We start from the raw sequence: 27452 nt of genomic DNA on the forward strand, positions 1-27452 counted from the left end.
TTTCCGTTTGCCCTTGCCCAGACCCTGGCTGGCATGGCACAGCCGGAGGCAGTGCAGTCTTAAAGTGGCATCGGGCTGTGTTCCCATGAAGGGGGCCTGCTCCTGGGTCCCAAAGGAAACAGAGCAGACTTTGCTCAGAAGCAATTGTGTGTGCCTGTTCTAACTTGTCTGGGGAGTAACTGAAGGACCGATACAAGGCGCTTGTCTCTATTTTGCCTAATTTTGGTCACAGGCTGATCCCACTTGCATTTTAAAGAGATCACATGGTTCTTGTTGTGTGGAGAGAGGGACAAAGGGAAAGGGAAATAAAAATGCCACACACATCCCATTTCCTCCTTTCTGCCCTTTATTTAGGCCAGTGTTGTATGGTTTTCCCCCTAAATCTCAAATCAGTAAGAAAAGATGGAGAGATGGAGAGAAATTGAGAGACTCAAGATATTATGAAGACAGCAATAATGGGGCTTATTGAAAGATTACATATGTAAAGAATGAGGAAGAAAAAGAAATTACAGATATTTTTTTAAAACGGACTGGAAGGAAAAGTTTCTTGGGTCAATGAGGTATTTTCTTTTGAATTTTATCAAATAAATGAACACACTGTAATTCTTTAACCAGTCCCTAGTGAAGACTTTGGTTGTTCACGTCCTCTGCAATTACCAGTGATGATGCACTCTCCTCCTGCTAGCTTAGTGAGCCAGGAAAGGCACATCTGTGACATCCGCTTGGTAGAGGGGTGGGCACACGTAACAGATTGACAGATTGCCAAATTGCACGCCAAAATGGTTACAGCTACATCAACATCAAACAGCAGGTATTATTAATCATTTTAGTTTTATTAACCCGGTAAGTAAAGTCCTGTCTCCTCTTAATTTGTATTTATTTCTATGCATGATTGAGCATGTTTTCGTATGTTTATTGGTGCTTTGTACTTCCTTTTCAATGAAATTCCCACATAAGCATCTTGCTATTGGAGTTCAGAACATCAGCAGCAGCTGTTCTTTAGTAATGCTTTTGGCTCTGGCCAAAATTCTTCTATAAACTTTAAAATCATTCTGCCATACAATCCTTCTTTAGACCTGGAGCTGTTCTTATTCACACAAAAAAACAAGTAACTGCTCTGATGCAGAATAAAAAGCCAAATAACACTGGCATTTATAAACGAAGACAAGAGCAAAATGCGGAAACATGAAGCAAGCTAAAAATATGGGCATAAATATTTGTGAGTCTGTGTGTTCAATGTGAGTGTGGCAAAAATTGGCTGGCGGTCACTGGGGCAACACAGGTGCTAGCCAGAGTCCACGTCTCCCAGGATACATCTGTTAGTTAGCTGCCTGAGAGTTCAAGGGTAAGCTTCAGGTCTACCGAAGAACCAGCCCCGTATCTACAGGAGCCTCCTCATTCTCAGAGAATAAAAGGCAGAATGGTACCATCACCACGGCCAGAAATCACAGAGCTCTCTCAAGGATGGAAGAAAGAAGAAACTGTACCTCCAAGTGAAGAAGGTATTAAAAGCTACACTAAATCCATTTTTTAACTGTTTATACTTGGGATGGCTACTCATGTGTAGTTAGCAACGTTTAAATTAAGTTGCAGGCTGATATTTTTACACACCCACTTCTCAATCCTGACTTACATAAAATTGCCTTCCATGAGCTATGCGTATATATGAGAAATTTTGGTTGTCCTTTACATTTTTTGGTAACTTTAGCAATATTATTAAAATAAATTCCTTATAAAGACACGTATATTGGCACTGATATCCAAAACTAATGTTGTTAATGGACATTATGTGTGGTCTCAACATCCTGCATGTGGTCTTGCAAAACAGGAGGTTCAACAGTGCTTAATGAGAGAATGGCTAACGAAACTGATGCACCAGGTTGGTTCTATTCAGAGATGTTAAGACTCTGCCCCAGTTTCTCTAGGTTGAAACACTTCCTTCCTCTTATGCTCCTACCTTCTTGAACTATTTCTACCTTTTAAACGCACTGTACTTTCTCTTCCTGGCCGTATTTTCTGAACTGTCCTCATTCATCTCCAAGTATCAAGACCTGCAGCATTCACTGCTGTTACTACTCATTAAGGAAGAGGGAGATATTTGTTTTTATTGCCCTTCATCACCACTCCTGTGTAACCTTTGCTCTCCCAAAGTGTGCAAGTATGTGGAAGTCTGGGACCATATTTTATACTTAAGTGCATTCCCCCTCCATCTTATCCCTTTCCCCCTAACTGCAAAACACAGACCTCAAAGGAGTAGGATCTCTACAAATGATGGCTGATGACCGATTCTTTCCTGCTACAGACCTAAAGGTTTATTTCCTACTGCTGCTCCACAGTCAGAGATGGCTCAGCCACCCACTGTGCCTCACTGAGTCCTACCAAATATGCCTCCCACAGCCCCTCACCACAGATTCCATGCTTTAGTTCCTTGGTAACCTGACCTCCACCTTTTTAGCACCTTTTGAAATGAACAAAGCTATGTGAATTATGAACACTGGTGACATTTCAGAGCCTTACTGTAAGGACAGGGCCTCCTCATTAAATACTAAATAAGCTTTGTACGTGGCACTGATTAAACTGTAAAAAAAATCCCATACCTGAATCTGTTTAAAGAGGCAAAAACTACCATGTTTCCCCGAAAATAAGACCTAACCGGAAAATAAGCCCTAGCATGATTTTCCAGGAGGACATCCCCTGAACGTATAAGCCCTAATGCGTCTTTTGGAGCAAAACTTAATCTAAGACCCGGTCTTATTTTTGGGGAAACACGGTAATAGCAGTCACTCCTCTGCCAGACATTTATAACTTAGGTTCTTTGTTACAAATGTCAGAGGTTATTTAAGTCAGCTGACTTTTACAAATGAATTTAATCACCTAAAGGAACATATTTCTCCTACTGAAAATATTTATAAAACTGACAGTAACATTTGTGCATATCAATAAAAAGCGTTATATAAAAAATGCTAAAGATGAGAATCCAAACCCTTTTGCTGTTTCAGAAATACAGAATTATTTATCTCCTATAAAACACCTGATTTTTCACAACATACCTAACACACCATCATAATTCAATTTAAGAAAAGCGTGCTATATGTGTTTAATAAAAATGTCAAAACTTTTGTTGTGCTTTCACCCTTACTTTCACAATAATAATAACAGGTAACATTCATCTATCTTTTAGCGTTCTCCAGGCACCGGGCTAAGTGCTCTTTACACGTGTTACCTAACTGAGCCCTCACACCAGGCCTATGAGGTCACTTTCTCCTTGGGTGATCTTGGGCTCTTTCATGGCTCCAAACATCACTGACTGACGACTGCATAACTCTGTTCTCCAATTCCCTTTGGAAATCCACAATCACATTTCCAACTGTTGATGGATAACTCCTGGATGTCCCCAAATAGACTCATCTTCTATTTCCCCCACTTTCTTCCTCATCTTCAGACATATACATACTTGTTCCTCAAAGTCTGCCCCCCTTCTTATGTCTGATATCTCAGCTAACACAACTACTGTCCACTGGATTTCTTAGGCGAGAAATAGCACAGGTTTGAAATCTTACCTCAATCACTCAATAGCTGTGTGAAATGGGCTAAGTACTTAATCTCTGTCATCGTTTCCTTTACCAAAAAACTGAGGATGTTAATAATACCTACGTCATAGGGTGATTCTGAAGAATAAAAGGGAATATACTAAAGTGCTTATAGCATTGTCCAATCTAAACTAACTGCTTAATAAATTCACGTGAAATATTTTGTCATACTTTGTTGGCCTTCTCCTTCTCCTTTAACCATCACATACAGTAAGTTGCTGGATCTCACTAAGTCTACTTCTAAATTTTTTCTTGTATGCAACCTCTGCATCCTCTGCCATTCTCCTGGCTCAGCTTACACTATTTCTCATCTTCACACGTTCCTCAGCATTGCCACTCCACTCCACTCCATCATCAGTACTGCAAAAAAATATATACTTACATTCTTCCATTGCTTAAAAAACATTTGTGGCTCCCCACAGCCTTGAAAAACAAATAGCAACTTCATAACCTGGGACCAATAGCCTTTTCCATGTATTATACAGAATTACCACTAAGGCTCCAAGGCTGAGGTAGCACAGATCAGATTCTACAGGGCCTGTTCAACAACAGTAAGAATTTGTGTGTTTGTTCTGAAAGTTATGGGAAGCCATTAAAGGATTTTAAACAAGGAAATGGTATGATCAAACCCAATTTTTAAAAGGTCATTTTGGCTACAGTGTGAAGAACAGAATATAGAAGCCTAAACACGGAGGTATAGATTCTACCACAGTTGTACTGGTGAGAGATAATGGATCAGGATGGAAATAACAGAGGTGGAGACATTAAAGACATATTTTGCAGTAAAAATATGGAGTATGAGGTGCTGAGTTTATATGGATTTTCCATGTGCACAAGTAAGATGCTAAGCACAGGAAAAGGCCAAGCTGGAGGAGCAGAGGAGGCTGGGAGCCTTATAACGGTGGTGCCCGGTTGGAGGTGCCTTGAGATAACCCACGGGAGATAAGTAGGAAGATTTCCATTTCCAGTTATTCCAGGCTGACTTATTTAAATATTCTTGCTGAAAATATCTAAAATTACTGCATAAAGTATTTTTAAAACCCAGTTTCTTAAAAATGTCAAAGAGCCAACAATATGATAAGAAATTATTAAGTCAAAAACCTAGAGAAAGAAGCTAAGCAACCTAAACTGCTTTTTCCCTAAGTGTATTGCTAATCTAGGCAAAACCAAAGCTCTGACAGCCTCTTTGGGCTAAGGGGACAGATGTGAGAGCTCACCCAAGGGAAGTCTAATAGGAGGTACTCCCACATTAAACGAGGACCTCCAAGGGCTATACTCTGGATGTAAGGAAACCAGAAGGAAATCACATTACCCCCACAGGACTGAGGAGATGGCCTAGTGCTAGAGAGAGACGAAGTAGGAGGCCTTTCCCCTAAAGCTTGTAACTACTACTTCAATCCCTTTGTGTGAATTTGATGTTCAATGCGTATCACTGGTGTAGTCTAGAAAACCTCAATTTCAGTTTTGTTGAAAGTAATTCCCGACTATCACCTATCAACGTAGCAGAAGTGAAAATTCTCTCTAGAGGAAGGCTCATTTATCCTACGCCTCAAAGCATCTCCACAAACAAAATTTCAAAACAAAGAGCAATATAGCCAGACAGTCAAGCACTGAGGTACCAGAGTAGATAGAACCAGTAGTAGAATAAACAGACTTCAAAGATTTGAGCTATTGGAATTATCAGACAGATTACAAAACACCTACGCGTATTATGTTTAGGGAAAGTAGGCAGCTGGATGGAGGTATGGGTCTGAACGTCAGAAGAGAAGTCAAGGCCAGAAATACATATATGGTAGACACTGGTATGTAGATACTAAACCTGTGAGTGTAATGTAGGAAGAGAATGAGGAGAAAAGGGGGTATAGGACTGAGTTTTAAGGAACTCCAACATTTAAAGCCACTAAAGTTTCTAGAACTACTTTGGATCTAGAACCAACTCCAAAGTCCCAATCTTTTTGAGACCTGAGTATTTTAGATTTTACTGGGTTCCTGTATAATAACCTTCCATTACTTAAAATAATAACTGAAATTACTTAAAATAATTACCAAAATTAGATAATATAATTAACATCACTTTGCAAATCAGTACTCTTTAAACTGTGGATTGTATCCCATTAGTAAGTCATAAAATCTACTTAGAGAGTTGGAATCAGCAATTACTTTAAAATACACCAGAATAGACATAATAGAGTATATTGTATGAAGTATTGTTTCAGTGAACAATACTTGTTTCAGTATATCTATAGGTTAAGTCTGCATATATATGCATATAAACACACATATGTAAACATACATAGACATTTTTATATATGTGGATTAGACTGCAGTGTAAATGTATTTCTTACTATGAGGTGCATGCAAAAAAAATTTTAAGTCACTATTGTAAACCATAAAGTAGTAGTGATCAAAAGTGACCCTGAACAGGTTATCTAACCTTTTTGTGCCTCAGTATCCCCCTCTATAAAATAGAATAAATGTTACCTCCTCATAGACTGTTATGATTAAAGTAGATCAGCTAAATAATCAATATAGGGTAATTCTAAAATATAACTACTAACTATCTTTATTTATACATTAAACTAAATTTTAAAAGATCAGGGATGATAAATTTCTAGAACAGTTTTTATTTTTATGAATAGAATTTCTAAACATTAATCAATGTAAAAAGAAACACTTGTTACAGATTAAATATATCAGTCCGACCAATGTGTGTTCAGTAGCATAAAATCAGTATTGTGACAAAGAGACTGTGAAACAACAAAAGTAATTAAGAATGCATTCATCCCTGTCATGTGGTCCTTATCGGAGATAATCACAAAGATAAGAAGCAATCTTTCATTCTTTTGCATGTGGCTTTCCAATTTTCCCAGCACCATTTATGAAGAAGCATTGATTTTTCCATTGTATGTTTTTGTTTCCTTTGTCGAAAATTATTTGCCCATATATATGTGGGTTTACTTCTGGGTTTCCAATTCTATTCCATTGGTCTGTGTCTGTTTTTCTGCCAATACCAAGTTGTTTTGATTGCTGTCACTTTGTCGTATAATTTGAATTAAACTACACTGCCACTAACTAACTCAAAACAGATCAAAGACCTAAATATAAGCCCTGAAACAATACGTTGCATAGACAAAAACATAGGTAAACTTATGGACCTTGGTCTTAGAGAGGATTTTATGAATTCAACCTCAAAGGCAAAGGAAGTAAATGCAAAATAAATGAATGGGACTATATATCAAACTAAAAAGCTTCTGCACAGCAAAATAAACCATCCACAAAATAAAGAGGCAACCAACTGAACAGGAGAAGATAATTGCAAACAACTCTAATAAGGGGCTAATATCCAAAATATATAAAGAACTTATACAACTCAACGACAACAAAATCCAATTAAAAAATGGGCAGAAGACCTGAACAGACACTTCTCTCAAGAAGACATACAAACAGCCAACAGATATATGAAAAGATGTTGAACTTCACTAGCTATTAGGGAAATGCAAATCAAAACCACCTCACACCTATTAGAATGGCTATTGTCAACACAACAAGTAATAACAAGCAGTGGAGAGGTTGTGGAGAAAAAAGAACCCTTATACACTGCTGGTGGGAATGCAAACTGGTACAGCCACTATGGAAAACAGTATAGAAGTTCCTCAAAAAATTAAGAATAGAATTACCGTATGACCTAGCAATCCCTCTTCTGGGTATCTACCCCCAAAATCTGAAAACATTTATCCATAAAGATATATGTAACCTGATGTTCACTGCAGCATTTTTCACGGTGGCCAAGACAAGGAAACAACCAAAGTGTCCTTTGATAGATGATTAGATCAAGAAGATGTGGTATATATATACACAATGGAATACTACTCTGCCACAAGGAAAGATGAAATACTGCCATTTGCAACATAGATGACTCTTGAGGTTATCATGCTAAGCAAAATAAATCAGACAGAAAAAACAGACAACCAACCATATGACTTCACTCATATGTGGGATATAAAACTGAAAGCAACAAACGAGCAAGATAAAAAAAGAAGCAAAAACTCATAGACACAGACAACTAGTTTAGTGGTTACCAGAGGGTAAGGGGGGAGGGAGTAGTAGAAGAGGGTATAGGGGGTCAAATATACAGTGACGGAAGGAGCTCTGACTTTGGTTGGTGAACACACAATGCAATATATGATGTATTATAGAATTGTACACTTGAAATTTATGTAATTTTATTAACCAATGTCACCCTCAATAAGTTTAATTTTAAAAAAGCAATCTTTGCTAAAAGATTACAATTTCTATGGATGAAAAATATGAAACACCAAGACATACAGAGTGCACAGGAGATTGGAGAATGCACAGTCAGTACGTGGTTGCTAGGCGATGAGTTTCCAGGCTCCGACAACTTACGATCACAGCTGTGTACTGCTCCTCTAAATGATACTTTTCCCATATAGCAAAGCAGTATACTTAAACAACTTGAGAATCCTTTTGTAACACCCTTTCTTGTACAATATAAGCCTGCGCTTAGGCTGATGACATACAGAGTTCTATGTAAATGTATATTGTTTTTAGGCTATGTAATTTAATCTGCCTCTCAAATAGTTTAATGCCACTCTTTTGAAATATAAAAGCATGCCAGATATAAGATCTAGTATAATGTCAAATAGCTCTATAATAATGTCAAGAGAAAATCCAAAATCATATTATTCAAAACACTCCAAAAGGCATTGTAAACTGTAATAGGTTTATTTTGAAATCTCAAAAGATATTCTAGTAAAAATAGGAACCAGTCTAAGAAAGACTGTACTAAAATCATGTCATTGTGTAACTCAGTAGGGATAGAGTGGGGGCAGGGGGTTGGTGAATTTGTCACATGTGCATGTTAGACATGGTATTTATAGTAGCCAAACTCATTTTCACAATTGAACATGTCATTTGTCATTCGTGGAGATGTATGTCACAGACAAACTCAGACAAACATGATTAAAGGGTTTATGATAAGGAGGAATGAATGGACATCATATATGAGGTGTGATCGAAAAATATGGTGACTGTTTAAATTTTAAAAATTTATTATGGTAAAAGACACACTGCCATTAATCCCCCTCAAAATACTCTCCCTCGCTTTGAACACACTTATCCCATCATTCTTGTCACTTTCCGAAGCAGTTCTGGGAGTCCTCTTTCGTGAGTGTCTTTAGTTGCACTGTTGTGGCTGCCTCAATGTCCTGAATCAATTCAAAACGTTTACCCTTTATGGTCATTTTGACTTTGGGGAAGAGCCAGAAGTCTCACGGTGCCAGATCAGGTGAATAAGGTGGATGAGGACACACCGTGATGTTTTTATTTGACAGAAATTGCCGTACAGAGCGATGTGTGACACGGAGCATTGTCATGATGGAGGATGATTTACAGCACACTTAAAAACACACCTTCTCTCAACCGTAGCTCATACCCGACCAACTGCACCAAACAAGTTTAAATTTGTCACACACTGTTACTAAGGTCTGACGTGCCATATTGAAGATCCCTGCCTTTCTGTTGGATGGCACTTCGCAGCAGCATTCACCATTATTTTTTTATCACAACAAAAAGGCTCCGAGTCACACATGGCTTCTGGTGTGGCAATTTCTGTCAAATAAAAACATTACAGTGTGTCCTCATCCACCTTATTCTCCAGATTTGGCACCGTGTGACTTCTGGCTCTTCCCCAAAGTCAAAATGACCATGAAAGGTAAATGTTTTGTATTGATTCAGGACATTGAGGCAACCACAACAGCACAACTAAAGACACAATACAGGAATTCCAGAACTGCTTCAGAAAGTGCCAAGTATGATGGGATAAGTGTGTTCGAAGCGAGGGAGAATATTTTGAGGGGGATTAGTGGCAATGTGTCTTTTATTGTAATAAATTTTTTTTAATTTAAACATTCACCATAGTTTTTGATCGTACCTCATATGTCCCTTTTCCTCCCTACTTTAGTTTTCTAAAATATAACCTCTATATACATTGAGCACCACATCAATGTTTTTGCTTTGTATCATCAAATACAATTGTAAATATTGAAGAGAATTTATTTATTCCTTCTACTTTCCTCATTCCTAACTTTCCAAGTATCACATTAAGTTGTGTCTCATTGACTACTTTTATAGTCGTTATTTGGCAACAAATTTCCTTAGCTTTCCTTAATCTGAAAATGTATTTATTTTTCTTCATTCCTGAAGTATATTTTTCCTGGATACACAATTCTGGAGTAACATCAGTCTTTTCTCTTTCAATAGTTGAAAAATGTTGGGCCACTTCCTTCTGTGTTCTGTAGGTGTTTGTTTTTTTAATTAATTTATTTTTAATAGTGTTTTATTTTTTTAATTAGCTGACATACAATATTATATTAGTTTCAGGTGTACAACCTAGGGATTAGACATTTATATAACTTATGAAATGATCACCCCAATAAATCCTGTACCCACTTGACACCAAAGTTATTACAGTATTATTAACTATATTCCTTATGCTATATTTTACATCCCCATGATTATTTTGTAACTAACAATTGGTACTTCTTAATTCCTTCCCCTTTGTCATCCATGCCCCCAACCACCCTCCCAGCAGGCAACTCTCAAAATGTTTTCTGTATTTATGGGTTTGTTTTATTTTGTTCTTTAGATTTCACACGTATGTGAAATTACACGGCATTTGTCTTTCTCTGACTTACTCCATTTAGTACAATATCCTCTAGATCCATCCATGTTGTTGTAGATGGCAAGATTTCGTTCTTTTTTATGGCTGAGTAATATTCCATTGCATATGTGTACCACCTCTTCTTTCTCCATTCATCCATTGATGGACATCCAGGTTGCCTCCATATCTTGGCTATTGCAAATAATGCTGCAATGAACATATGGGTGCACGTGTCCCTTTGAAGTAGTATTTTGGGTTTCTTCAGATAAATACCCAGAGGTGGTATTATTAGGTCCTTCTTTGTCTCTTGTTATAGCCTTTGTTTTAAAGTCTATTTGTCCCCAGATGGTGCTAAGTACTGTGGAGATAAACAAAGTGGGGAAGGGATTTGCCATTGTAAAGAGGGTAGAGTGAGAAGGCCTCACTGAAAAGGTGGCATTTGAGCAGAGACCTAAAGGAGGTTTGAAGTTTGTCAGTCAGTAATTATTTGCCTAGTTTAATACTGAGCCAGGCTCTGTAGGGCAGCTTAGAACCTGAGTGTTTACATCATCATCCTTGTCCACAAGTTGCCTCTAAGTTTAGTTGAGGAGATCCGATTCCCCTAATTTGGGGAAACTGAGGTCCAGAGACTGGAAAGGACTTGTCTAGGGTCACCCATCTCATTAGTCTCCTGATTTTCACAGCACTGGTCCAGCACCCCCGCTCCTACAGATTCCCTCCCACACACACCTGAAACAACAGCTGGCCTTCTCGATTACTTAGAAAAGAGAAACCTTTTTTCCCATTAGAAATATTGATAGAATTGCATTGAGGTATGAGGAAGGAAAAAAAGGGGGGGACTTGAGCTTTAGTGGTCTGACATTTCCCAACTGTGGGACTCTGGGCTAATTAATCATTTCCCTTTCCTTGTAAAGCAGTTTTCTCATCTGTGAAAGGAGGATTGAACTCTGTAAATTCTAAAGGCTATTTCTAGCTCTAATCTTCTGAGAGTTTATAAAAATGATTAGGTTACCACCTTAGTTTAGTCTCTTTAGGTTGATAGACCACATTGTGACGTGTCTTAATAATACCAACTAACACTTATGTAGTGTTTACTCTATGCCAGACAGTGTTCTAAGTTTTTTACTTGTACTATTTCATTTAATCTTTACACAAAACCTGTCTTGTAGGTGCTGTTATTAGTTCCATTTTGTACATGAGGAAGCTGAGACAGAGTGAGGCTAAGAGCCTTGCTCAAAGTCTCATAGCTGGTAAAGTGGAGGAGCAAAATAAAATTAAAATTAAAAAAAAAGAAAGTCTATTTGTCTGGTATAAGTATTGCTACCACAGTTTTGTTTTGTTTCCATTTTCATGAAGTATCTTTTTCAGTCCCTTTACTTTCAGTCTGTGTGTTTCAATATGATTCAGATTCAATCTGAAGTGAATCTCTTGTAGGCAGCATATGTAAGGGTCTTATTTTCTTATCTATTCAGCCATCTTATGTCTTTTGATTGGAGCATTTAATTTACACTTAATTGTTGATAGATATGCAGTTATTGCCATTTTATTAGTCATATTATTTACCTTTTTTCTTCTTCCCCTTCTTCTTCTTAAAGAAGTCCCTCTGTAATTTCTTGTAATACTGGTTTGGTGGTCATGAACTCCTTTAGCTTTCTCTAGTCTGGGAAGCTCTTTATCTGCCCTTCTAGTCTAAGTGATAGCTTCGCTGGTAGAGTAATCTTGGTTGTATGTCCTTGCTTTTCATCACTTTGAACATTTTGTGCCAATCCCTTCTGGCCTGCAAAGTTTCTGTGGAGAAATCAGCTGAGAGTCTTATGGGAGATCCCTTTAGAGTAACTAACTGCTTTTCTCTTGCTGCTTTTAAGATTCTCTCTTCGTCTTTAACCTTTGGCATTTTAATTATGATGTGTCTTGGTATGGGCCTCTTTGAGTTAATCTTGTTTGGGTCTCTCTGTGCTTCCTAGACTTGTATGTCTATTTCCTTCACCAGGTTAGGGAAGTTTTCTGTCATTATTTCTTCAATAGGTTTACAATTCCTTGTTCTCTCTCTTCTCCTTCTGGTACCCCAATGATGGGAACGTTGGTACGCTTGATGTTGTCCCAGAGGCCCCTTAAACTGTCCTCATTTTTTGAATTCTTTTTACTTTTTGCTCTTCTAATTGGTTGTTTACCTTATCTTCTAAATTGCCGATTCGAACCTCTGCTTCATCTAATCTGTTGATTCCCTCTACTGTATTCTTTATTTCAGTTATTCTCTTCTTTATTTCTGACTGGTTCTTTATTATGTTTTCTATCTCCATTTCTATTTTTCCTATCCTTTGTTAAAGTTCTCATTGCATTCATCTACTCTTCCCCAGTGTTCACTGAGCATATTTATACCAGTGTTTTGAACTCTGAGTCTGGTAGATTGCTTATCTCCATTTTGTTTAGTTCTTTTTCTGGAGGTTTGTTTTTTTATTTGAGACATGTTTCTTTGTGTCTCCATTTTGGCTGCCTTTTTGTGTTTGTTTCTATGTATTAGGCAGAGCTGCTATGTCTCCCAGTCTTAGTAGAGTGGCTTTATGTAGTAGATGTCCCAGTGGCACAGTCTCCCTGGTCACCAGAGCCAGGTGCTCCAGGTGTGTCCCTTGTGTGGGTTGTGCATGCCCTCCTGTTGTAATTGAGCCTTGGTTGCTGCTTATATGTCAGTGGGAGGGACTGACCCTCTGGCTAACTGGTTGTGAGGACTTGCCATGACTACAGTGGAGGAGCTATTGTGCAGGGGCTGACCTCATGGAGCAAAATTCGCTTTAGCAGGGCTCTGGTGCCTGCCCAGTCTGTCCTTTGGGTGTGTTGCCTGTGGAGGCAGCCGGGTGGTGCTCTGGTTTAGTCCAAAGCTGGCCACCTCATGTATGGCGCTGGGGCCTTATGGGAGGAGCCATAGACCAAGTTCAACCTATGCTCTCCAGGGCCACCTCGCATGAGCCACAAAGCAATCCACACATGGCAGCCACCATGCTGGACTTGGAGGTACCTGGGAGAGACCAAGCTGTAGACCAAGATTGGCTGTTGCTAGTGCTGGGCTTAGGGCTTCTCAGTACAAGGTAGGTGGCATGCAGAAGCCAGAGGCTGCTTGTTTGGGTTTTGTGAACATTTGAGAGATTTTAGGGAAGTCCATATCATGAGCCAAAAGCAACCATTTTTACAGAAAAGCTACTGGAAGTGGCTTGAGTGAGACCACAAGTTGGGTGGGGTGGGGTCTCAGGGAACCACTAGGGCCAGGTAAACAATATCAGCTAAGTTAATGGAACTCAGATATGGTGTTCACCTAAGTCTACATACTGGCTAGGGAGGGCTAACAAAGGAACAATGCCTTCTGCAGCACTTCTGTCTGGAAGAAAGCTGCCCCTCTAGCCCTTGCCCTGAAGCCAGATAATTCAGTTCCTCCTTGTATGTCCCTGGCACCTTTCGAGCTGCTGCCTGTGCTGGAGCTCAGAGCAAATAAGTCCATGCATGGGCCCTTTAAGAGAAATGCCTGGAACTCCAGCAGCCCTCCATGTCACTCAGCCACCATCTTTACTGGTTTTCACAGCCAAAAGCTGAGGGGACTTCCCTGCCCCTGCTGGGTAGCCTGGTATCGGGCTGGGAACCCTCACTCCCCCGGAGGGGAACTTCACAGCAGAAATATCCCTCCCAATTTTACCACCACATGTGAGTGTGGGAAAGCCCAGTTCCACGTCAATACTCCTCCTATCAGTTTCAAGGTAACTTCTTCTGTACGTCCTTAGTTGTAGGACTTCTGTTGAACTAGAATTCAGGCAGCTCTCAATGATGGCTGTTCTGTAGTTTAGTTGTAATTTTGATGTGGTTGTGAGAGGAGGCAAGAACAATGTTTACCTACACTGGCATTTGATTGGAAATGTCTTCTGTAATTCCTGATGAGAAATCTGCTCTCATTCCAATTGCCATTCCCCTAATGGTACTGTGTGATTTCCCTTTCAACATTGTTTTATTTGGTTTTAATTTTCAGTTGCACTATAATGTTTCTGAGTATGGATTTCTTTAGTTTATCCTGTGTGGAGTTCACTCAGCTTCTGAGAAAATATAAGCCATTATTTCGTCAAATGTTTTTTTACCTCCACATTCTATCCTTTCTACAAGTATCTAGTACAATGGTGCCTCAAATGTTTGATCTTTTGTTATTGTCCCACAGGTCCCTGAGGCTAAGTTCACTTTTCAATTTACTTTCTCCCCATTATTCAGTTTGAATAATTTCTGTTGATCCATCTTCAAGTTCACTAATTCTTTCCTCTGTCCTTTCCATTATGATATGAGCCTATCCAGTAAATTTTGCTTATTATGTTTTTCAGTTATAAAATTTTCATTTGATTCTCTATATTCTCTACTTCTTTGGAGCAGTTTTCTATGTTTCCATTTGTTTCGAGAGTGTAATTGCTCATTGGAGCTATTTTACAAAAGCTGCTTTAAAATCCTTGCTGGTGATTCCAACATCTATGTCATTTCAAAGTTGGCATCTGTTGATTATCTTTTCTCATGAGAGTTGAGATTTTCCTGACTTTTCATATTACAAGTAATTTTGGGCTGTATGCTAGACATTTTAAGTATTATACTATGCCACTCTGATTCCTATTTAAATCTTCTATTTTAGCAGATAGTCAACCTGTTTAGATTCAGAATCCTAGGCTTACTTCTGTGGGCTGTGATTCAAATGTCAATTTAGTTTATAAAGTCTCTCCAGCACTCTTCTGGGTTTCCCCACTGTGTGTTACCTAGATGACAGAACTCCACTCCACTTTATCTTCAGCATGTACTTGGACGGGGAGAATCCCTGCCTCATTTCAGCAGGGCAAGAATGAAAAGTAGGGTTCTGTCCATAGAACGTACTAGAGAGGGGCACTGGCTCTTTAATGGTGGGGTGGGGAGTGGAAGTCCAATTCCTATCCACGGGCTCAGCTGGGGAGAGCACCACCTTATTACCACAGGGAGGAAGTGGAAATCAAGAGCTCCAACCACAGGCTCCTTTGCAAAGGTATGCTTCTTCCTTACTTCAGAGCAGAGGAAGAAGTCAGAGTTTTGCCCACAAAACTCAGTAAAGTAAGGGCACCACCTTGTTAATGCTGGATAATTGTGAAAGCCAGCATCTCACCCACAGGCTTTGCTGGGGAGAGGTGCTACCTTGTAATTGCTGGTGAGGTGGAAATCAGAGTCCTCCATACTGGTGCTACTAAAAAGCGCCATTGCTCCATTGCTGTAGGGGGAGGGATAGAAGTTAGAATTCATCCCAGAGGCTCCACTGCAGAAGCAAATTTTGTTACTGCAGGTGGGCGGAAGGGTATGTGTGTAAGACAAGAGTTGTGGCCACAGATTCTGTTGCTGCAATGCCTGTTGGGGTGGAAGGGAGGCATGCAGCTTTTTTGTGATATTCTCCTAGAGAGCAGGCAGGATAGGTTAAAAGGTTTCTGTCTTACTGGGCCATCCTTTGGCTAGAGGGAACAGGCTTTTCTTGGTGCTATTTTTTCTTTTTTCTTTCTTTTTTTTTTTTGTCTGTACCCTTTAGCATTTCCAGGTTGTGGGCTTCTCGAGAGCCCAGGCCAGAATATATGGGAGGCAAGAAAGAAACAACAATAAAGAACTCACTCAATCTTTGAGTCCCAAGGTCTCTAGTCAGTCCACCTTGTTTTCCCTAATTTTCAGAGTTTTCTGGTAGGTGATTTATGGGTTTTGTCCGGGATTTTTGTTGTGATTAGTAGGAGGAATACAGTCGAATGGGTTTATTCCATCTTGTTCAGAACCCAAACCCTGTCTTACTTTTAGTCAAGATTTTGTGTCTTATCGCTCTCTAAGTTTCCAAAGGATATAGATTGTGTTTTTATTAATCTTTTTATTAATTGTTGGCCTAGCAGAACGTGTCATATATGACATATCCTTTAAGCTTAGTTTATGTAAGAAACTGTTAATACAACTTCTTGGCTATTACTGCCATCAGGTTCATAATGAAACTCAAATTTCTTCATTCATTCAGTAAACACCTATTTTATGAAAGCTTCTAGGGGTACCACAATGAGTAAGATAGCCAAAATCCCTGGTGTTATAGACCTTACATTTTACTAAGATAGGGTGGAGGTACTGCAGACATATGAATACTGTCTTCTCTTCAGATTGAACAAAACTCAGTCTACTGTGTTTTAGTTAATATTAGGAACATACATTTGAAAAATGACAATATTCAGAAATCTATAAATTTGCAATTGGCATAGGGTAATTTTTCCGCTTGGTACAAGGGCTCTTGAACGATCCAATAAATTAATCAGCAGCTACTTACCACATAGAGCTGTTTCCACAGGCTAGCCCATTCTTGCAGAGTTGCTGTCACCTCAGTTACGATAGAGTCTTCAAGTGGGACCACAGTTTCATACTGCCTAGAACCATAACAAACAGCCACATTATCGTCAATAAACACCAGCATACTATCTACTGCCCTTTGAAACATGTGCAACTCAAATTTTAAATTCATGCAAATATAAAGAGAGGTACATCTAACTGATTGAGACCCTTTGCAGTTATATACTGCAATGGTATAATTGAACTGAATTAATGTAAAAACATTTGGGCTCTGCTATACATATTTTCATATTAACAATGCTAACTATTGTTAGTCAAGGAATTCTGATCCTAGAAACAGAAACATACTGGGTTTCTCTCATACCTTGTAAACAGCACTATAGTGCCAGTCCCTGTATTAACTGCCAAGAATTGATCAGTGAACAAAAATGGACAGGGTCCCTATCTTCCCCTCTGGTTCTAGCTAGGGGATCAAACAAATAATCACAACAGATATGAACAATGATGAATCTAAGAAGGAAATTAAAGTGTATAATCAGAGGTTTTAGATAGGACACATGATTTAAGAAGATTTCTTCTTTTACTCACTGGTTGTTCAAGAGTGTGTTGTTTAATTTCCACGTATTTGTGAATTCTCCAAGTCTTCCTCGTGTTAATTGATTTCTAGTTTCATATCATTGTCATCAGAAAAGATACTTGATATGATTTCACTCATCTTGAATTTAAAGCTTGTTTTGTGGCCTAACACATGATCTAACTGAGAGAATGTTCTATGTATACTTGAGTTGAACGTGTTATCTTGCTGCTGTGGATGGAATAATGTGTATTTGTATCACAGATTTATTTGATCTAAAGTATAGTTCAAATCCAATGTTTTCTTATTGATTTTCTCTCTGGGTAATCTGTCATTTGTTAAAACTGGGGTATTGAAGACAATCAATATTGTATTGCTGTCTATTTCTCCCTCAGTTCTGCTAATACCTGCTTTATAACTTTAGGTGTTCTGATGTTGGGTGATACATATTTATAACTGCTATATATTGATGAACTAATCCCTTATCGTTATATAAACACTTTTACACACCATTACAGTATTAGGGTATACTGAACTTGACTATATACTTATCTTATCATTGTTTTACACTTGCATAAGTTTTTGTGGACAAAAAAAGGGGCCACATACTAAACTTGAGAAGTTCAGGGGAGGCCTGCATGGTAACCTTACAAACTCAGCAACCAAAAGTAACCACACAGGATGGTCTGACATAAAAATTCCTAACAAAAGGTCATGGCAGGTAGTCACATCCCCAACCTGTAGCTTTCTTGACAATGGTCAATCTTTACCTTAAGTTAGCCTATCTATTGTCTTTTGGGATCTAAGACAACATACCTTTGAAATGCCAGGGTAATCTTCTTTTCAAGACCCCCTGAAGGCACAACCACCCGCACCGGCGCACAAGCCCATGGAACCCTTCACTGTTATCTTGTTGCCCTTATACCATCTCTAGCTACTGAAATGTTTACTATCCTGCATCCATTAATGTAAAAGTATGTGTCTCTCCATTTTGCTTTTTATCCAATCCCAGAGGTTTCCTTACTTTGCTTTCTCCTGCCTCCTTAATCTACCACCAGTGGATTTCATGTAACTCTCTTTATGTCTCCTTTTATTCTAATGTACACAATAAGCTGCCCAACTGCTATTCTTCAGAGCATTTTCTCAATCCACTGAGATTCTGCTTTCCAGCAATTGTCGTCAAATAAACTCATAAAAATTCTCTACAGTTCTGGACATTCCTTACACTAACATTTTCATGTTATTAACTAGCATCCTTTCATTTCAGCTTGAAGAGCACCCTTTAGCATTGCTTGTAAAGCAGGTCTAGTGGTGATGAACCCTCTCAGCTTCTGTTTTTCTGGGAAAGTCTTTATTCATATCTGAAAGACAACTTTGTCAGGTAAAGTATTCTTGGTTGGCAGTGTTTTCTTTCAGCACTATGACTGTATCATCCCACTCTCTTGGTTTGTTAGGTTTCCACTGCAAAATTGTTGATAGTTTTATGGAGTTTCCCTTTTATGCGACTACTCTACCTTGCTGCTTTCAAAACTCTATGTTTACTTTTTAATTTTTTTACAGTTTTATGTAATGTGTCTCAAAGAAGTCCTCTTTAGATTGAAACTGTTTAGGGAGCTTTTGAGCTACATCTACCTGAATATTCATCTCTCTCCTCATATTTTTTCTCCTTCAGCCATTTCTTTAAATTATCCCTATCTCTTTCCCTCTCCCTCTCCCTCCCTCCCTTCTGGGACTTCCATAGTGCATTCTCTTTTCCTTCTGGGACTTCCACAATACATTGATTAGTTCCCTTGATGGTATCCCATAAATCCCACAGGCTTTCTTCATTCCTTTTTATTCATTTTTCTTTTTTCTCTTCCAACTGGATACTTTCAAATGACTTCTCTTTGAGTTCACAGATTCTTTCTTCTGCTTGATCAAGCCTGTTGTTGACACTATTACATCTTCATTCCTTGTATTCTTCAGCTCCAGAATTTCTCTTTGGTTCTCTTTATGATTTCTATCTCTTTGTTGAACTTCTCGTTTTGTTCATGTATTCTTTTCCTGATTTCATTATCTATCCATGTTCTCTTATAGCTGCTGAGCTTCCTTTAAACAATTATGTTGAAGTTCTTTTCAGGCAATTTGTAAATCTCCATTTCTTTTAGAATGGTTAATGGAAAATTAATGTTTGGTGTTTTTTATTCGGTGTCATGTTTCCCTGATTTTTCTTACATTAACTTTTTCAAAGTGTAGAAATAGTGTAAAGGTTACCTGACTTATTCTATAAAGCTAAACTAATCTTTACACCAAAACTAGTCAAGGATATTACAAGAAAAGAAAATCACAGACAAGTCTCATATGTATACAAAGAATCAAGAATGTTCAAAAAACTATTAGAAACAATTAACAAATAAAGTTTCAGGATACAAAGTCAATGTATAAAAATCCATTGCTTTCCTATATACTAACAATGAAATTTCAGAAAAAGAAATAAAAAAACAATTCCTTTTACAACTGCGACAAAAAGAATAAAATACCTAGGAATAAACTTAACAAAGGACATGAAGGTCCTATACACTGAAAACTAAGACATTATTAAAAGAAATTGAAGAAGATACAATGACATGGAAAGATATTCCATGTTCATAGACTGGAAGAATCAACATAGTTAAAATGGCCATATTACTCAAAGCAATATATAGATTTAATGCAATACCCATCAAAATACCAACGGCATTTTTTTTTAAAAAGAAATAGAACAAAAAAAATCATTAGGTTTATATGGAATCACAAAAGACCAATCACAAATAGCCAAAGCAATCTTAAGAAAAAAGAACAAGGCTGGAGGTATCACACTCCCTGACTTCAAAGCAATGATAATCAAAAAAGCATGGTATTGGCAGAAAAACAGGCACACAGACAAATGGAACACAACTGAGAACCCAGAAATAAACGCACATATATATGGGCAGATAATTTTCAACAAAGGAGCCAAAAACATACAATGGAGAAAGGAAAGCCTCTTCAATAAACAGTGCTGGGAAAATTGAAAAGCCGGTTGCAAAAGAATGAAAATGTGAACATCTTTAAAGTTCCCATAAGAAAATTTCCACAGATAGCCTATTCAAGCAATTTCATTCCCTGTCAACCAAAGAAAAACAAGCACTTCAGCACAAATGGTACAGGTTTTTCAAGAAGCAGATGATACCGTGTTTCCCCCAAAATAAGACCTAGCTGGACCATCAGCTCTAATGCATCTTTTGGAGCAAAAATTAATGTAAGACTCAGTCTTACTTTAATAAATACCCAGTCTTATATAAGACTGGGTATAATAATAATATGATAAATATAATATAATACCGGGTATTACATTAATTTTTGCTCCAAAAGATGCACTAGAGATGATGGTCCAGCTAGGTCTTATTTTTGGGGAAACACAGTATATCCTAAGAAGCACTGGAAATAGTGTACCATACGACCCAGCAATCTCTCTTCTGGGTATCTACCAAAATCTGAAAACAATTATCCGTAAAGATATATACATATCACTATGTGGTACACATATCATTGCAGCATTATTCACAGTGGCCAAGACATGGAAACAACCGAAGTGTCTTTTAATAGATGATTGGATATGGACTACATATTTTATAGATGATTGGATATGGACTACATATTTATAGATGATTGGATATGGACCACATATTTTATAGTACTATTTGCATCAATATTAAATATCCTGAGTGTAATAATTACATTGTGATTATGTTAGAGGATGTCCCTTTTCTTAGGAGATACATACTGAAATATTTAGCAGCAAAGTATTACAAAGTGTAAAACTTATTCTCATGTGTAAAAGCAGGGCTAGAAGGAGAACATGACTGCAATACATAATTGGTGAATCTAAGGTAACTGATGAATCTAGAGGAAAGGATATGGGTACTATTATATTTTATATTACTCATTTAACTTGCCTATACATTTGAAATTTTTCAAAATAAAAAATTAGATAAAAGAAGTCTGATGATTTTTTAAAGGATTATATAAAAAAAAATTATCCCAAAACCAAGTATTTGCCACCTGTCAATCACTTATGGCTATGAGGGCCTTAACTTGAGTTTTTCACACTGTATTGCTCTTCCTCTTCTTTCATTCTCTCTCACATCTCTTCTTATCAGGCTTTCACTCCCACCACGCTATCTAAACTGCTCTTCACAAGATCTCCATTCTTACTAGACTTCAACAGTACCAGACATATTTGATTAGTCCATCCTCTAAATATTTTCTTTGCTTGGTCTCCAAGATACAAATGTTTCATTTCTCCACCTACCTCAACTTTTCAGATTCTTTTGACTGATTCTCCTCTTCCTTCTATTCTTTAAGCAGTATAGTTCCCCAGTATTCTACCCTCATCTCACTTCATCTACAGTAACTCCTTTACTATTCACATCCAACCCCATAGCTTTAAATACCATCTGAATGTTAATGACTTCCAAATTTATGTCTGTAGCCCCCAAATCTCCCCAGAACTCGACATTCACAAAGCCAGCTGCCTACATGCCAGCTCCACTTGAATATCTAAAAGTCATTTCAAATTTAACATGTCCAAAATTGAATTCTTTGATTTCCTCCCCAAAACATACTCCTTCCCAAACTTCCGCATCTCGGGAAATGACAACTACATCCTTATAGTTATTAAGACCAAAAACCCTGGAGTCGTCTTCAATTCCCTTTTGTCTACTCTATATACTATCAGCCAATCCTGTCAGCTCTAAGGTCAAAATATATACAGTACCTTATCGCTTCTTATCACTCCAGTGAACACTTGAGAATGAGCTATTATGTTTTTCCCTGAACTGCTATCACCTTCTAATAGGTCTCCCTGCTTCGGCCCTTGCCCCACTATAGTACTAGTCTCAACACAGCAGCCCAGAATATTATAATTAAAATTAAATAAGGACATGTCCCTTCTCTTTCCAAAGGCCTTTAGTTGCTTCCTGGCTCATTCAATAAGAGCTAACACCCCTGACACAGCATACGAGGCCCTACAATATTCATCCCCTTGCTGCTGCTCCCGGCTCATCTCCTTTCATTGCCCTGACTGCCACACATTACACTACCATCCAACTGTCTGCCTTACTATTCATGAATAACACAAGCACAGTCTGCATGCAAAGGAAGCAAACAGCATACAGATAAAACTCATGAATTAATCAGATTTACGGGGCTGGAATCTGAGAATGACAAAGTGAGGCCAAAAAGGAAAAAGGGAAACAATAATAGTTGTAGAAACGAAGATGGGGGGGAGAGACAATACAAAAAAAAAAAAAAATGTATCATCAAAACAATATTTGTAACAGTGGGGGAAAAAGGAAAGGGAATTAATTTACAAATATAATAGTGAACAAAGTAAAAATACCATGCATTAAAAAATAGAAAATGTATTAACCGTTTACAGTGGTTATTTCTAGATGAGAGTGTTATTATTATGAGTGCTTTTCTTTCTTCTTAAAACATCCGTTGTGTTTCCAGAGGTCTAAGCTTTGTTAGGACTGGTCTATTTCAATTTTGTCCATACTCCAATGTTTTGGTCCTTGCTCCAAGGGCATGGCCCTTACTTACAGGGTGTGGTCCTTTAGGTCTCAACAGAAAACACAAAATATTTACCAGGGCCCCTATAACTTGCAAGTCTTTGAACTCTAATATTTTTCTCGCCAGTATTAGGTGGCTGGTGAAGTCTACTCAATTTTAAGCCTGCTACCTGAACTTTTCTAATATTTCTAGTGTCTGTGCAGCTCAAAAGAAGCTAAACTTCACTCAATCACATAGGGGAAATTCGTACACAGATTAAGGTTCTAAATTTCTGGGGTTCTTTCCTCTCTGGGATTTTACCGCTTAATTTCTAGCCTCCCTGAGAGTTCCAATTTCCAACCTCTGTTTCCTCAGCCCTAAAAGACTACCACTTCCTATTTGGAACCTATTACACCACATCAAAGCAACCTGAAAAATTCTCTGTGGGGGAGAAGCCAAAGTACACATGAATTCTCCTTGTGTACCCCTTCTTTCAAAAATCACAGCCCCTCAAGATTCTGCCTACAATGACTGCTCTTCAGCACCTGCGGACATTTTAATATTTTCTTTGGATTTCAGAAATGTTATCCTGGGCCATCAATCTGCAGGAGGTTTGTATACTGAATTCATTCCAGATACCTTTCTAAGTTTTACATCCAAAAGACTGTTTCTCTGCTTCTATGGAGATAAGAGTGCTTCCAACAAATATGGCTGCTCTGGGTGCTTCTTTACAGCCATATCTCCTCTGTTTTCCTGAAAAAAATTGAATCCATGTAAGGATTCTTCTGTTAGCAAAGGATTTCCTAATTTCCTTTACAACTACTGTAAATAGGGATATGGCTCCTCATTTAAGATGAGTCCCTTATTATCAGGAAGTGCATTATTTTGCTGGTATTTTCTGAGGCACTCTATTTCTGGATCCCTAGGCACTCTACCTCTTCTCACCTCACCTCCATGCAGCCTCTGCCCAACTTCAGCTCTCATAAGCCTTCTTACTGACCAAAGTTATAAATCAGGAGTACTGTTTTTGCAGTTAGAGGTAAGCCATTCACATTCAGAAAATGTATTTTATTAGCACTTTCTGAAATAATATGCTTTCTTGATCCTGCTCTAGATACTTCCTTCTTATTTTCCGACACAACTTCTATCTCATTGTGATGATTTTGGCAGTCTTTACTTAAAAACTTGAGGTGAAAGTTTTACCTCAAGTTAGAAAGATACTAACGAGGAGGAGGTAAGGAGAAGTATTTCTTGCTGTTCCTGTAAATGATTCTCCACCAGAGAAAATTGCTTCCAGCCTCCAGCTGCTTTTGACATTCCCGGAAACTGCCTCACTGCCCGTCTTCATTCATACCAGTAGCAGCCATGTGATCCCTCGTCAGATGTTTGAGCTCCAATGTCTCTCAAGACCCATCTTCCAGTTCCTGGGGTCTGGTAGTCCCAAACTATTAGCTTTTGTATCCCCAGCCATTAGAGTGCAGACGGCTTTCTGAAGTTCTTATTCTGAGTTATATCAGTATTTCCTTTTTTTTCTTTTACTCTTCAAACTTGTGTGTAAATAATTCCCCATATTAAATTCTACCTCATAAAGTAACTCGTAAGTTTCTTTTTTCCTGACTAAACCCTAACTTACCAGAAGGTTACTCTGATGCTTATACAGCCTCTGGTCAAAAACATTATTTCCAATACCAAAGCTATCATAGTTATACAGTACCTTAAATTTTGTATTTTAAAATAATAAATTTTGAAAAATAAAATCACAATTTTATAATACACATTACTTTTTTAAAAAAAGCATGACAGTAAAGAATTTGTTTTAATCACTCATAATCCAAACATGCAAAAACAAATGTTAACATTTTGTTATTACTTACATCCTGTCTCTCTTCAGAGATTTCTTTCAGTTCTCAAATTTGTGATCAAACTATGAGTATATATCTATTTTACACATTATCTTTTCATCCTTTAATGTAAACCTTTAATGTTTTTTTCAATTTCTACTTGCAAAAGAAGAGATTTTAAAAGTCTCCCCCACTTCAACATATATTAAAAAAATGAGATTTATAATCACTAACTCCTATCTTATCCAGGACTAGTCTCAAAATATTACATCATTTTTTTTAAATGCTGCATGCATAATTGCTTTTATAAAATTCACAACTCAGGTCACCTTTCCAGTATACAGGAAAATGGATTAAAGTTGTTAGTATTTTAAGAAAAAATTATGTCTTCTGAATTATATGTGGTGAAGCAAGTATATTTTTGACAGAAAAACATGTCAATAGCATATTTTATACTATGAACAAAAATATAAAAGCCTCCCTCTGCAACCTACAAAATTTGTAAATAAATTTAGTAAGGCCAACTACTCACCCCCTGTTACTGACAATTGCCTTTTTCAAGTGAATGTAATTTGCAGGAAAGATCCCCTGTAAAAGAGAAAAGATTTTCCATTAGAAAAAGAAATTGTGATTAACATCTCATATATATTATAACCGCAGTCAGATTTCAGCATGGAAATACTCTATCAACAACATAGTACGTCTCCTGATGGAGCAACCACTTTGCTAATTAAGAATGCAAAGTTGCACATATTACATTAAATAAAAATTTCAATGTCATTTGCAATCAAATTCTATCCTCAGGGGAAAACTGTGATCTTAAACAACTACAAACAAAATATTTTTTAAGTGAGACACTGAAAATATTCCATCAAATCACTCTCAGGATATAGAGCTTGGCATGTATCTACAAGACCAACGATATCATCTAACCAACAACTTAACAGATTATTCAGCTCTGAGCTGAAAAAACAATTCTCAGACTCCAGCTAAAATTTGTATTCACAAGAATTAATCAACTTGGGAGCCTCTATATATATTTCTTCTTTTACTCTTTTCAAATGGTTTCTACTTTGGTATTTGCCATAATATGATTTCAATTCCCAATGGATAAAAAATGTATTTTGTTTTAAAAAACAATTAAGTTTTCAATCAACGTTTCACTCCTTTTCCTGAGGTGCGAAACTCCTTTCAAATGAAACACAAATGCTCTACATGTTTTTATATTCTTTAGTCCACACCACTAACAATAAACTAAATCTATACCACACGAAGTCAGGAGCAGCTAAACCACAGTAATGCATTTTAGAGTTTTCAGTGTACAGACCTTTCACCTCCTTGATTAAATTTATTTCTCAGTATTTTATTGTTTTTGATGCTAGTGTGAATTGGACTGTTTACTTCTTTTTCAGATATTTCATTGTTAGCATATAGAAACACAACTAAATTGTGTGTTATTTTTCTATCCTGCAATATTACTGAATTTTTGTATTAGTTCTAACAGTTTGGGTTTTTTTGGTGGAACCTTTAGGATTTTGTATATATAATATCATACTATCTGCGAACAAAAGTTTACTTATTCCTGTTATTGATTTCTACTTTCGTATCAATGTGGTTGGAAAAGATACCTGGTATGATTTAGCCTTCTTAAATTTGCCTTCTTATGTGACCTATCATACGATCTATTCTGAAGACTATTACTTTTACAATTGAGAAGCCTGTGTATTCTGCCACTGATGAATGAAATATTCTATATACGGGTATATCTATCAGTTACATTTGGTCTAAAGTATATGTCAAGTCCAATGTGTTTTGCTGATTTTCTGTCTGGATGATGGGTCCATTGATGAAAGTGGGGTACTGAAGTCCCCTAGTATTACTGTATTGTTATCTAGTTCTCCCTTCAGATCTGCTAGTATTTGCTTAATATAATGCAGGCTCCATTTTGGGTACATGTATATTTATGACTGCTTTATCTTCTTGATGAGTTGACCCTTTATCATTATATAATCACCTTCTTTATCTCTAGTTATAGTTTTGGCTTAAAGCCTATTTTGTCTGATGTAAGTATAGCTATCCATGCTCTCTTTTGGTTTCCACATGCATGAACTACTTTATAATATGTACTTATAAATACTTATAAAAACTTTAGTAAGTCACTTTTTTATTTTTCTTTAACCACTAATAGCTATGAAAAGCCTAATGAAATTCTTATTGTGACCACATTACTATGACAAATAAAAGATGTATAAGAATGTAGTGTTTTTTTTAATGTACTGGATCACTAAATAATTTTCTTTTACAAACACTAAAGAATTTTAACCATGTTTCTGCAAAATATCACTGACACAGGAAATGAAATTCAGTTATTAATACTGTCTTTCCGTCTCTTAATTTTTAAGTTTAAGACTACAAATGAAAGCCATTAACAGGTATACAGATATGTGTTGTTAATAAATGCTACAATAATCCAAGATTCTAGAATGGAGTTAGTATTACCAAAATACACACTCTCAGAAGTAGCACATTAGCCCAAAATAAAGAAATTAAAGGGGTGTGATCAGACAAAATGAGCTCTAACACTTTAGATTACTATAACTTGGTTTTCACATTTTGATTATCTTATCAAATCATTGCTAAGCTAATGAGATTAATCACAAGATTAATCACAAAATAGCCTCTCCCACAGACATTCCACACCTCTGTTGTAGAAGAAAGAATTTAGGAAATAGGTATAAGATTCTAAGCACTTTTCCTTAACTCTAAAATAGAACTCTGACTGCACTGCTGGAGAAGCTGCACTGCATGGAGAGGTAGAGACCTTTAGACTGACTACATGGAGAAACCTGGGTATTTCGGCAGTCTGGCTGAGG

The 27452-nt window shown here is 37.3% G+C and overlaps 1 protein-coding gene across 10 annotated transcripts in view; it reads right to left on the reverse strand.

Moving 5' to 3' along the window:
• DOCK3 (dedicator of cytokinesis 3) overlaps positions 1-27452 on the reverse strand; it is a 294157-nt gene that overhangs the window by 212424 nt on the left and 54281 nt on the right. For 8 of the 10 annotated variants that reach the window (XM_074312252.2, XM_074312255.2, XM_074312249.2 and 5 more), the window contains exons 4-5: positions 25112-25167; positions 16592-16688 (exon numbers count right to left, since the gene is read on the reverse strand). In XM_074312252.2, coding sequence (XP_074168353.1) covers positions 16592-16688; positions 25112-25167 — 153 coding nt within the window. Of the gene's footprint in view, positions 1-10303; positions 10452-16591; positions 16689-25111; positions 25168-27452 lie in introns of those variants that run through there. The other 2 variants (XM_074312256.2, XM_074312253.2) reach the window with 2 other exon arrangements.

This window comes from Rhinolophus sinicus, chromosome 5 (genome assembly GCF_057876585.1).
Source record: "Rhinolophus sinicus isolate RSI-liver-muscle chromosome 5, RSI-T2T, whole genome shotgun sequence".
Lineage (NCBI taxonomy): Eukaryota > Metazoa > Chordata > Mammalia > Chiroptera > Rhinolophidae > Rhinolophus > Rhinolophus sinicus.